Source organism: Lampetra fluviatilis, chromosome 46, assembly GCF_964198595.1.
Source record: "Lampetra fluviatilis chromosome 46, kcLamFluv1.1, whole genome shotgun sequence".
Lineage (NCBI taxonomy): Eukaryota > Metazoa > Chordata > Hyperoartia > Petromyzontiformes > Petromyzontidae > Lampetra > Lampetra fluviatilis.
This window is the reverse complement of record NC_136320.1, coordinates 1,523,610-1,537,069: the sequence shown is the minus strand read 5'-3', so window position 1 is coordinate 1,537,069 and position 13,460 is coordinate 1,523,610. Positions and strand designations below refer to the sequence as shown.

General features: G+C 47.7%; 1 protein-coding gene across 2 annotated transcripts; it reads left to right on the top strand.

Annotated features, from left to right (window-relative positions):
• The first annotated feature begins 955 nt into the window (after nt 1–955).
• On the top strand, nt 956–12,978 carry LOC144947643 (uncharacterized). Of its 2 annotated transcripts, none has more exons than XM_078876878.1 (5): nt 956–1,331; nt 6,840–7,287; nt 9,874–9,987; nt 10,734–10,841; nt 11,221–12,978. In XM_078876878.1, the coding sequence occupies exons 2-5, from the start codon at nt 6,840–6,842 to the stop codon at nt 12,081–12,083; spliced, it is 1,533 nt and encodes a 510-aa protein (XP_078733004.1). In that variant the 5' UTR covers nt 956–1,331; the 3' UTR covers nt 12,084–12,978. The 2 variants fall into 2 exon arrangements, with proteins under 2 accessions (XP_078733004.1, XP_078733005.1); XM_078876879.1 differs by having other exon boundaries at nt 9,874–9,975; nt 11,221–12,977.
• The last annotated feature ends 482 nt before the right edge of the window (nt 12,979–13,460 follow it).

Here is a 13,460-nt window from a genome sequence, read left to right as displayed (position 1 = left end):
AAATAGACTTTTTAATAAATGTTTTCTCCTACAACATCAGAGTGCAGCGCCACATTAATTACGCACTACAATAACAATAGTTTAAAGCGATTTGAAGCGTGTTTTATATTTGGGGGGGCAGAGCTTTGTGACGTCATATTTGAGGGGATGCCTGACTTTTTGTGACGCCGTGTGACAAAGCGGGGGGGGGGTCAAAAATCGTCCAAAATCGCGTGACGTCATTTATGGACGGCCCCAAAACACAAACAAATAGACGAAGTATTCAATTTTATGCCTGTATTAAAACGGCTGTACGCTGTATGGACCTGAAAACTCAATTTCCCTGTAGAAGAATACGGGTAAACCGTATGGGTTGACAGGTATGACTATTAATAAATATTCTGATTCTCATTTAGTGCAGTACAACAATGGATTGCACTGCCGCCTGCTGCCCGCCACGCGTTATACACAACGCATGACGTCACCACGTAAACATAACATTACGTAACCGCGGTTATAGCGGCGTGACGCAATGACGTGCTGGCGTGACGTATGACGTAGTTGGCGTGACGTAATCACGTACTCGGGTTGATGCGCGATACTTCAAAGTGGTGTGACGTATCACGCAATTGACGTGACGTCGTTGTTAGGCACGTGATGTCGTTGTTAGGCACGTGACGTCACCAACGCTTGGTAAATGACGTCATCGCGCACGCAGAGTGCCCCCCCCAAAAAAAGAATCAGGCCGAGATTAAGACGGGAGGAGGCGATTCTCGGGGAATCGATTTATTGGGGGGTCAGCGCTAACATCGATTCGATCCAAGTCAACACATAGCGTCCGCAAGAGCTCCAGCCGATTCCTGCTACGGTGATCGATTACCGAATCGACGAAGCATTTTTTTCCCCCTCCTCGCCTTACCACATTTAGAGAATAACTATTCGGAATCGACATGCGCGCGATTCGTGCCGAGTAATCGATTCGTTAATTCAGGCCGGACCCTTCACACACACGCTCGCGTGGACACGGATGGGGCTGGCTGTATTAGGTCGCCCATGGTTTTACAGTAAATCCCCCTGAGGTTATTTATTTTATTTTTATTTCCGCGGTGAGGTAGGGGGGTTCTCTTACGGCGTCTGATAAGCGGAGATGATAAAGAAGCAGCCGTAATAAAAAATCCAGCGGGAAAAAAATGTAATTTTTTACCCAAAAATCGGTAAAAATTAACCGAATGCTAGGTAGGTGAGAAATCGTCGTCGGTAACACCAATTAGCGAGTCTCTCCTCGTCGCATTCGTCGGCAGCTCACCGGCAGTAACCAGCACCATTATCATCATCGACGGAGCCCGTTCAAGGTAAGCGTGATGCTGTGGTTAAAAGGACAATCCAGCGAACGTGTGGTGTGTAACATCACAATGGTCAGGCATTGTACAGGTGTGCGGTGTGTGCGGTGCGATCACCGACACGAATGGGGAGAGAGAGTGAGATACAACGCGGAAGTGCAGCACAAGTCCGGACGGGACGCTCTAGTAGCCAATGTAAAGCATGATAATCAGTATTATTATTATAATGATTACATGGCTACATTGTGTGTTGTCCGTTTCGAATTGTTGCTGCATTTCTTTTAATTCGAAGGTGTTGGCGGGAGTGGATGGCGCAGTGGTTGTTGTACCGCGCCAATGCAAACCCGGGGCCGCGTGTGTGACCCCGAGTTCCACACCCAGAGCACGGCGGCCGTCAGTGGCGAGTGATACGCCGTGTCCGAGTCGCTGCCCTCAGCCACTGACTGCCCTTGGCCACTAGCTGCCCTCGGCCACTAGCTGCCCATAGACACTCGCTGCCCTTGGCCACTGGCTGCCCTTGGCCACTGGCTGCCCTTAGCTACTCGCTGCCCTTAGCCACTCGCTGCCCTCAGCCACTGGCTGCCCTCAGCCACTCGCTGCCCTCAGCCACTCGCTGCCCTCAGCCACTCGCTGCCCTTAGCCACTCGCTCCCCTTGGCCACTCGCTGCCCTTGGCCACTCGCTGCCCTTAGCCACTCGCTGCCCCTGGCCACTCGCTGCCCCTGGCCACTCGCTGCCCTTGGCCACTCGCTGCCCTTGGCCACTGGCTGCCCTCGGCCACTGGCTGCCCTCGGCCACTGGCTGCCCCTAGCCACTGGCTCCCCTTGGCCACTGGCTGCCCTCAGCCACTGGCTGCCCTTAGCCACTGGCTGCCCTAATACACCCTTTCCCTGCCCTTCACCCATCCCGCAATTACCAACGTGGGTGAAGTCTGGTCAAACTGACCCCCATGACAGACGCGCCGTGGGTTGTTCTGAATGAGTCGATGCTGTTTAGCATCGTCTCATACGGCTCTTCCTCACCATGTACAGTGTTTTGTGGCTTTAAATCACTTCGCTGTCTAACCCCTCCAATTTCAATGTGCCCTCAATTATTATTAAGGGCCCATTATAGCGATGATTTTTATTTTACTCACGATAGTGAAATCTTTTAATCAATGAAGCCGGGACGTGTCTGGCTAATCGCTGCTGATGCTGATGCTGCGGTCTGGGATTAATGTGATGATGCACAGTGTGGGCCAGACTTTAAGGGTCACCGGGCGAGGGGATTGGGGCCAATTGCAGTCCGTTAAGTTTCCCTTTTTCTTGATAGTTGAACGCCGGCTAACAGTGTGGAAACTGCGCGGGACCTCCAGAATAAACACCTCATTCGAGACCCAAACATCGCACCTCCTAGCTTTGGCATTCCTCCTAGAAGATCCCCGCTTGCAGCCACCGTCAGGCCGATGGGAAAATAAAAAATTAACCCGTAAAAACAAAGTTTTTCACTATAAATCCTTTATATGCGTGGCGGCTAGAGTCCTCTCGTCCTCTGGCTTGAGATGGCTGCCACCTATGGGTCAGATGATTGCCTGCCACCATTAAGCAATTGGTAATTAATTATAAAAAACAATTCCTAAAATGTAGAAAATTTTGGAAAACATTTTTTACGAAAATAAATTGTCACGCACAACGAGTCTGTGTGCAAAATGTCAGCTCGATTGGATCACGGGAAGTGGGTTAAAAAACGACCGAAAGATTTGCACGGTCGTAAGCGCGCAAGCAAGCAAGCAAGTGAACTTAATATAAAGGATTTTTAAAAAATGAGCCGAGATTGTATGCACTCAAAGGGTATGTTGAACTTCTTTCGGCACCGTACGTAGTAGTCAAACCGTGCTCATCGGAGATGCGGCCGTGCAACCCCAAGCTATGGACCGTCCGTATAGTAAGCTACTGTGTGGTCAGCATTCATTCAACGGAGCAAAACTACACAAACCCCTACCTACCCTGTGAAGCCCTCTCTCGTCGTGGCTAACAGACATCCAAGCTTTTTCGATTTAAAGCTTTCGTGACTGCAGGGATTCATATTCTTGGTTCTTACGGTAAAGTCACGTAGAAGGGAAATAATAAAATACATAAATTTTAACATAATATAATAGTCGTGAGAATTTTATTATGTTTTTTTTTATTTCCCTTCTACGTGACTTTACCGAAAGAACCAAGAATAAGACATGCAAGCATTGGCAATATGAGCTCCTTAACACATTGCCACCGTACGCAATATAATCATAATTGCGTATTTATTTTTGAGGTCTGATCTCAGCCCATTAATGAGAACATGCTGTGGACAATTACTTTAATTTATGCTGCCCGAGTCTCTTGTGTGCGCAGTTACGCCGTTCGCTCGTGTTCCATTCTGGCGAATGTTATCTGAACCGGTCCTGGGCCTCGACTAGGTCGAATTCAGCTTTAAATGAGTATCTGGTGGTGTGGAAGAATCCACACTGGGAAGATAAAGACGGCCGGGGTTGGAGCTGGCCACATCACCCCCACTCTGCGACGTTCTGGAATTAATAGGTGCTCGCTAACAGCACTTGCCCCAATAGTCTGCATCGGAGGCTGTGCAAGGGATAAAGATGCCTTATATAGTGCGTCTGGGTTTCTGTGATGCGTGTTTATTTATGTGGGCATGTTTGTGTAAGTACCTGTGTCCTGAATTGTAAGAGTGTTTGTGTAATGTGTCTGGCTCTCTGTTGTGTGTGTTTGTGTACCTCTGGCTCCATTTGTTGTATGTATGCGATTGTATTTTGGGTCAGTGTTTTGTGTTGATATTTGTGTATCGACCCATTTGTGTGCGTCTCTTTGCATGTCTGCAAGTCTGTGAAGATGTGTGCATGTGTCTTACGCGCATCCCTGCGAGCGCATCTTTGCACATGGCCTGCATGTGCGAATGCACGGGTTGTGTGTACTGTTTGAGTTAGAGATTTTCATGGATGTTTAGCATATGCATTTGGATGTTTTTAGCCAATCCTAACATTGAGTTTTCTGGCTTCATGTGGGAGGAAACCGGAGTACCCTGAGATGAAGATGTTAAAGAATGGCTGTAAAACATTGATAATTATAATCCTGGAATCAGTTTGCCCGTTGGTCCACACGCTGTGCAATGATTGCTTGATATTATTAAGCACACCCATCTGTAATCCCCAATGTCATCCAATTACAACTTACTTAGTCTAACACCGAAAGTCTGCGTTGTGTTAACGGCACCCTAGCCTGTGCCCCCAACCCAAGCAAATACACTCTTTCCTTTGCACCAACACGCACGGTGGAGGCCAGAGTAAGTGCCAGGCCTGTGGAATTTTGAACAAATGAAGAGGGTTTTTTAAATGATTATTTTATTATTAGGCTTATTTATCCCAGAGGGCCTCATGAGTCCTAAGACTCGTCATTCAAAAGGGTCTTGCTAAGTTGTTGCAGTAGTAGGACAATATTGTGCGTAATCCGAATTTAGTAGCTTCCAGATATTTTTTCAGCATTGGGATGTTTGGCCCAATACCAGTTGCATTGGGGTTTTTTTTTTAGATATGGGAGGAAACCAAAGAACCCGGAGAAATCTCATTCAGCACAGGGAGAGAACATACAAACTCCACCCAGAAAGGCACCAAGTTAAAGTACAACATTATAAAAATTATCCCTGCCCTTGCTATGTGATCTGAAGGGCCATTGCCTGATACATGGGCTTATATATGTTTGGTTATAAAGCAGTGTTAATACAACACAATTCTTGTATGGAAACAGTGGGTATAAGTGTATACATTTCATAGACAGCCAGTTGTAGGACATGTATAGGTGCAGGGAGTCGGCAGCATGGTTGGCGAGAGGAAAGGAAGAGTCTATGGGCGAAGCAGAGAATGAGCGATTTCTGACGACGTCCCCAGTCAAGCCAATATTAACTGGAGCCTGAGAGAGTTAAGACTTGGTTGCTGGATCAGAGGGTGCTCTGATGAGAGGGGAGTGGCAAGAGAGTGCGTGCAGGTGAGTGATACGAGCAGGGAGAGGGTAGGCTGGGATGGGTCCGTGTAGGGTCTTGATGAATGTGAGGGTGATCTTGAAACGCCAACCCGTTGAGGTGTCAGTGTAACGGTGATGTGATCGCATCAATGGGTGAGTAGTCTGGCAGCATCATTTTGGATCATCTGGAGTTTGGAGGTGAAGAATTTGGGGTGGCTGTCGAGAAGCGTTTCAGTCGTCGAGTCCGAATGTGATGTAGGCAGGGATGAGGGTCTCAGCAGCAGCTGGGGAAAAATAAATGGTGCTTGTGAGAGATGTCGCGCAGATGAAGGTATTAAGTCCTGCAGAGATATGTAGGAAGAGAATAAGACCTGGAGATCAAGGAAATGAATGCAGCGAGTTCGTTTATGCTTGTGCAGCTCTGGCAGTACAGTCCCTGAACGCTTTTTTCAGATACAAAATACTTAACCACTGATAACATTAGTACCATCATCAGTCGTGAGCAGTCAATGGCTGAAGGTCTTCCCAAGCTACCACCATTTTCACAGGCCTGCAACGTAACATATCCAACTAGCTCCCACACGTCAGTTGATTTCATTGCTTTGTCTTCCAGTTGAGGTCCTCTTGGGCATGTTCCCCACTTTGGCTGCCACTAAGTTGTTCGTCTTGCACAAGTTAGAGATATATTGACAACACAAATGGGCTTGGGCAGGACATGTCACAAGAAGGGATGATTCGAACCAATTTGTGGTTATTAAACTCTGGAGTGTCTTCTGGATGTACCTGCCTCCACCACTGCCATACTATGTGAAATTCCAAATGCTGGTTTAGGGCTGCCAACAAGATGAGCACAGCCCCATTATCCCATGAGCAAAGACACTTTCACCCTGATGTAACCGTCATGAACAATACATCAATTTGCAAGTCCATATAAAAAAGGAGTTTATTTTTTGTCATCAGCAGGAAATAAAGATCATGACATTTCTGTCCACTGGCCCTCTTCAGGAAATAGTTTTCTGTTATTACTACCTGATATTCATCGTAGTGTGAATAAGTTAACTAAAGCAGTAACTTTATACCTTAACAAAACACCGCCTCGACTGCAATGAAAAACTCCCAACACGCTGACATTTTGGACAATAGCCAGGCAAGCTAATGTTTCAGACAGTCTTGGCAATGCTAACATTTCAGGCAATGTCCTTGCTTATTAGCATTATGGGCAATGGCCAGTGGAGCTCATACTCTGGGCAAGGGACAGGGAAGCAAACATTTCAAGCAATAACCTGGCAAGCTAATATTCTGGGGAACTGCTAGACAATATAAAAATGTCTGGCTATTATACGACAAGCTAGCTTTCTGGGCAACAAGGTAAGCTAATATTTTAGACAATTACCCCATCCGATAACATTTTCCGCAACTTGGCAAGCTAAGAGTTCTGGTAATCGCCTGCCAAGCTTCCGCTCTGGGCATTGGTCAGGCAACGTTTTTGCACGACGACCCATGACGTACCGTTTCGCCGCTACCGTTCGCAGATGGCGTGCGAGGTGGACCAGCACGCCGACTTCTCGGGCTGGCTGGGCAAGATGGGCGTGAACACGGAGATCGCGCTCGCCATGGACACCGAGCTAGGCATCCGGGACTACGAGGTGCTGCTTGCCTGCGCCGAGGACCTGCAGGTTCGCTCCGAGCTCTTCTGCGTCGCCCGAGAGCGCCTGCCCTTCGGCTTCTACGCCGTGCTGCGCCGCGTGGTGGCGGCGTTCCCGGCGGAGCGCGCCGGCGACTGCGGCGCCGCCGCCGCATCGGGCCGGTCGTGCCCCGGCCTCGGCTCGCTACTGGAGGTGCTGGTGAGCACGTTGAGCAGCCTCAGCCGCGAGTTCCTCCGCTCGGCCGATAAGCTGAACGCGCTGGACGCCCGTACGCCGGCCTCCGAGGACGACACGGCCATGGACGATGTAGCGCAAGAGGACCAACCCTTGGAAGGTGCGCGGGGCAAATAATTGTGGGGGTGCCGATTTCGTTGACCATCCGGCAAGAAGCAATGATTCAGCCTAATTGGTCTAAAATTTACAGTTTTTTGTGGTTATTTACACCCGTACCTTACTTCCAATGGGGGTGCGCTTCTACCAGCTTCTGTATTTATGAAAAATTAACCCGTAAAAAACAAAGTTTTTCACTATAAATCCTTTATATGCGTGTTCAATGGGCCACAACCCAGCCCACATTGGTCTTTGAAACGGGCGGCTAGAGTCCTCTCGTCCTCTGGCTTGAGATGGCTGCCACCTATGGGTCAGATGATTTCCTGCCACCATTAAGCAATTGGTAATTAAATATAAAAAAATTTACCTAAAAAGTGTAAAATTTTTGAAACAAATTTTCACGAAAAGAAATTGTCACGCACAACGAGTCTGTGTGCAAAATGTCAGCTCGATTGGATCACGGGAAGTGGTTAAAAAACGACCGAAAGATTTGCACGGCCGTAAGCGCGCAAGCAAGCAAGCAAGTGAACTTAATATAAAGGATTTAAAAAATTAACCCGTAAAAACAAAGTTTTTCACTATAAATCCTTTATATGCGTGGCGGCTAGAGTCCTCTCGTCCTCTGGCTTGAGATGGCTGCCACCTATGGGTCAGATGATTGCCTGCCACCATTAAGCAATTGGTAATTAAATATAATTTTAGTTTTTCCTAAAAATTGTAAAGTTATGGAAAAAAAAATTTCACGAAAATAAATTGTCACGCACAACGAGTCTGTGTGCAAAATGTCAGCTCGATTGGATCACGGGAAGTGGGTTAAAAAACGACCGAAAGATTTGCACGGTCGTAAGCGCGCAAGCAAGCAAGTGAACTTAATATAAAGGATTTAAAAATAGTGAAAATCATAGGCAAATCTTGCTAATTTTACATTTAAGCCAACAGCAAAAACTTTGCATTCGGGAAAGAAAAAATACAAACAAGATAAAATAATCCTTTGTTCAAATTGAATCATGACAATGTATCATGGCAATTCATCGTACCACTGGGGGAGAGCGGGTGGAGGGTGCTCTGCCATCGATAGATCCAAGCTCAACGACCAATCACGATTGTGCTGGTTATGTTCGCAATAGGTGTATAACTTTAACCATTACTTTTCAATGAAGATAAAACAGTCTGTCAATAAGTTTACATTTGTCAACTAGTCATTTTATAAACTATTTGTCTTTTCCCCAATTTTATTCCAATTCTTCTATCGACATCGCAAGATAAATAATTCATTTGAATCTCTTGCAGAGAAGTGCAACCCTTCATGTCAGAAACGGTCCAGAGAAGCGGATATTACAGACCTCTGGTCCAAAAAGTAGGAGACACTCTTAGGTTTTTTCGGTAAAGTCACGTAGGTAAGCATTTGTTTCTTGCTGTGGTTGTCCCACCTGATGACGGACGCTTGTGTTGCGCCCGAAACGTCGTGATTTATTATTTTATTTCTATAATTATTTCTATCAGTTTATTATTTATTTTTATTATTTATTTTTACCTACGTGCCTTTACCGAAAAAACCTAAGAGTATGAATCCTTGCAGTCACGAAAGCTTCAAATCTAGAAGTAGGAGACAACACGTCCCCACCCACTCTGCTGCAGAGAATAATGTTCATTGTGTAGTGGGTAAGGATGGGAACCAAATCTTCTCTGGAGGCAACACGTTTATTTATAACAGTAACACAAGGTCCCTGACACAAAGGGGTATCGGCCCCTTCCACCAGATACCCTGGGGAGGTATCGCCTCCGGGCTAGCGTGTCCTAATCACTGGGACCACTCTCTATATATCAGCCCTCCGTCTAGAGGGACCTAGGGGAGGCTAGCCTAACCAGACCCAGCCTAGGACCACTCGCCCACTCGGTCCCAGCCCTGACAAGGACTTCGTGTCCGGGGGTTCCTAGGGTCCTATTCTGGCTGGTCTTCGGGTCTTCGGCTTGACCACGACTGCCGGTCCCGTTCAGGGGACCGTCTTTTATACTGGATTCTGGCTCACTCCGCCCCGAGCCACTCCTCCCTTCTGGAACCGTCTGGAAGGGCCTGGGGAGTGACGTTATCCCCCAGCCCCCTTCCTGGGGGTTTGTACCTGTGGTCCCGAGCTGCCTTAGGGTTACCTTTGCCCAACGTCCTGACTCATCACCCTTATTAGACTCCCTTCTGCTCCCTGTCGACTCGAGGCCGTTATTACAGGCTACAAGTCGTGGCAATCGCGTACAGCGCTCAACGATGCCGCTACAATTGCATGAGAATCAAACCCAATATTTTCATTCTCAGAGCTAGAATTAGCCTAAATAAGTGCAGAACCAAAGATGTGTTTTGTGCAACCATTGGTGAGACCATGAACCCACTAGATTTGGGAACCCTGGACTAGTCAGATTGCTGCCCAGAATTGAGCACAGGATCTCAATGCTGCCGACTCTGCACTTTGACCTCTGAGCCACTCGGCAAGTTCAACTTAACTTTCGTTGAATTTTTTTCCCCAAGGCTGTTACCGGTTTGTAACGGCTTCCCTCTTGGGTTGCCTACATAACACTATGGTTCTGTTCTTTTAACCAGCTTTTTCTCAAAGCAATTCACCACAAATGCCGAGGGACAGCCCTCCGATCTTCGTCCAGACCGGCGATGGAGTTTGGAAAGAATTAAAGATGGAAAACGAAGGTAAATACACAGGTGACTTTGCGCAAGGTCCATTATGTATATTTAGCGTCATTAATGCAGATTGCATCTAAAAACGCTGTAGAATTTGAAATGCGCAGTTTTCTTGCAGATACATGGGATACTACAGACAAGCGGGAAGCCGGCCAGAACCGGCACCAATATTTGCCCAAGCTTTCGTGGTCCTATATTGGGATGTTTGGATCTGTGCACCTGTGCAGTTTACAGCTTAAAGTGCAATTTCTCATGCTGATGAAATGGCCGACACACATCGAATTGACAGTTTTGAAATTGGCAGATTTCCTCCATAACAGGAAGTTGGCTTAGAAACATTGTCTTAATGCAACGCAAACATTTACAGGCATTGTTAATCCACTGCTGAAAGACGGGCCTGCCCACAACGTGTGTGTCGCGAGGATTAACTGTCCATACTTCACCACTCTGGTCAGTGAGGGTTGGTGAATATACTGGAGCAGAGACGTAGGAGCACCCTAGCAGAGTACAACAAAAGATCTTGCTGCACACAACACAGCGAAGCCCCCCAGATGCCTATGGTTACCTGGCGTGCGTGGTGGTCGCCCATCCCAAGAAATATCCTAGCACAAAAATCCTGCTTAGCTGATGAGATCTGACGATCAATAATCATCGGGTGGAAAATGACTCAAGTCATGGGTATTTGAGAAAATTTTAAGGTGGAATAAGAGTTTCCACCCGAAACGTGAATCATTGCTCGCCCATTGTTGACTGGTTCTTCTCTGCAGGTTACAAGGATGTGCAGTGGGCGGAAGGTTCAGATGAAGAGTCGCAGGAACAGCAAAGCCACAAGGAAGAGGATACAAACGAAGTTAAAGTAGAGATGGGAATGGAAGGTAAGGACATAAACATTTAAGCATATATATTTTTTTACGATAGCCCATGCTGGCTTCATTGGAACACTTTACAATGCACTTTTGATAGTTTTGAATTGCATCACCTCCTGAGAGTTGAGCACGCAATATGAACTGAATAGTTCACATTTTATCATCCACTAAATCTGCCTACTCTCAGCAAAAGCCTGCTTTGTGGACAGCTGACTTGTTTGGGTTATCAAGTTTTTCCAGGACACGTCTCAACATCCTAAATTCGCAGGGGTTTGTGGGTAGGTGAATTGTGATACACCTAATAGACGGTTAATGAGATGACACGAACGAGACACATGCAAGACACGGTAAACGATGCTGCTTGAATCAAATCCCCTGTTCCCCACAGATAAGCCCTGCGACAAGTCCTGGGTTCCGAGTGAAAAAGGCGATGACGCCTTGACGTCGAGACGCTCCCAGGATGCGACTGCCAACGACGAGGACAACTCGCATCATCATCCACCTCCTCAGCCACCTCTGCTTCCGCAGCAGCAGCACCAGTGTGACCTCCCCCTAGACGATGAAAAAGCCAGCTGCTACGAGGAGGTGAACAAGTATGGGGACATCAACTCGTACGGCGCGATCGACGCGTACGGCATCACGCAGAGCGACAACTACGACGACGATGATGACGACGACGACGACCAGCCAAGGGGAGGCGTGGCCACTGCCGGCGAAAAGTCGAGCAGGGGCTACGGGCTTGGTCGCAAGCCAAGTGATGACCTGGGCGCCCTCGGCTCTACAGAGCGATTCCGTAGCAGACGGAGAGCATCGGCTAGCGCCGGTTCCAGCAAGGGCGTGCCCAGCGGGCGAGGGAAGGGCCGTAGCGGTGGCGGGAACGCGGACCCGCTGAGCAACGGGCTCCCACCCTTCGCCCTGCCGGCATATCTGAGTGAGGTAGCCACGAAGGCCGGCTTCCCGCAACCGCAGTGGACTTATGACGAGTCTGCGGAGAGGCCCTTCGCGTGCCACGCCTGCGGCCGGGCGTTCCGCTCCAAGCAGAAGCTGCGTGTACACTTCCGCACGCACACGGGCGAGAAGCCGTACGGCTGTGAGGAGTGTGGAAAGCGCTTCACACGCTCAGACCACCTGCTCAACCACCGCCGAATGCACAGCGGCCAGAAGCCCTTCTTGTGCGACATCTGCGGAAAGGCATTCATGTTCCCCTACGCCGTCACGCAGCACAAGCGGACGCAGCACTGTGTGCCGTGAGCCACCATGGGTGGTGTGCGTGGCTTGAAGAAGGGATGGAATGGTGAATGGAAGGCCGTATCGCCCATCACTTCTGACATTTTGTTTTATGCGTTTTGGCAAGACAATTTCAAGCTTGCGAGCTCTTGTTCTAAAATGAAAACGATGAGTTCGCATCTTGCCACAGTGGCGACATGTTAACCATCTCGTATACAGGAGGTGGTGGGGTTCGATCCCGACCCCGACGCCTGTATATTTGGAGTTTGCATGTTCTCCCCGTGGAAAAGTGGCTTTTTCTCTGGGTCCTCCGGTTTTTCCCTCCACAGAATAATGCGTTTAGAGTATTTGGCTGCTATGAATTTCCACATAAGTCACTTCGTTGAGCTATCATTTGTGGCCAGGTCGCTTCTGAAAAAAAGAGCCACATAGCTCAGTGGGCCTTACCTGGTTAAGTAAAAATTTGAGTTGCACCACTGCACATAGGTTTTCTCGGTTGTGCTCCATAGCACTAGGGTGTGTTTTCGGGTTGCACCGTGTGCCGTTCAGCGTGATGTCCGACGTTTTGCTCCATGCGCTTTCACCTTTCAGTTCGCTTCCTGAAATAGGTAGCAGCACATGGGAGAGGAACGTCGGACATCATGGCGAGCAACGCACGGAACATCCCGAGTGAGCATTGGACAGCTAAAGTTTTTATTTTTCTTTCTGACGAATAATAACTCGTACTGCAGCGCTAGAACTTGGGTGGTAGTTTTGCTTATGCATTTTTATTTATACGTGCTTGAGTAACAATGTATTTTTAAAATTTTGTAGTGGATTGTTGCTTTACATGTATAGGTGTATTTGATGCTTTAATGGTTAAAATGCTTCAATGACCTGAAGAATTCCCGGGTTATGGATTTTCATTCCTTTGTATGTGTATTGCCATAAATAAATAAATAATATTTAAGAAAATTGTTTGGCACGTTTTAATTATATACCACACTTTTACACACAAACACATTGCAGTTCACCTTAAATGTTAGAAAACCCTATAATGCTATATATTCCTTTTAAAATAGTTTGACACTGCGTAAATGAATGTATCCTGCAATGCAATATTAAAATATAGCCCCTCTGTCAATCCACTGCTGGATGAAGGCCTTCCCACGCTGTATCAGTGGTGTGGATTGTTTGTCCCTAGTTCACGCTAATGAAAGCAGAGAGAACACGTTCCTTCGCAGTGGGCAGGTAGGAACTTGGTTGGACAGCGCATTCGTGCGATCCGTGTCATGCGGCGCAAGCTGCGTGGGGCGGCGCGTCACGTGGTGCTGAGCCCGCCCGAAGCACTCTATGAAATACAAATCGAGGGCGTGGCTATGCACGACAGACAGACAAATAATCCCTGGTGGGCAGTGTGGA

Bases quoted from the DNA above. Each gene is read 5' to 3' on its own strand.
- LOC144947643 (XM_078876878.1), top strand. From the start codon at position 6,840: ATGGCGTGCGAGGTGGACCAGCACGCCGACTTCTCGGGCTGGCTGGGC. The intron at 7,288-9,873 runs GTGCGCGGGGCA...TCTTTTAACCAG, and splicing joins AGAGGACCAACCCTTGGAAG to CTTTTTCTCAAAGCAATTCA. The intron at 9,988-10,733 runs GTGACTTTGCGC...TCTTCTCTGCAG, and splicing joins AAACGAAGGTAAATACACAG to GTTACAAGGATGTGCAGTGG.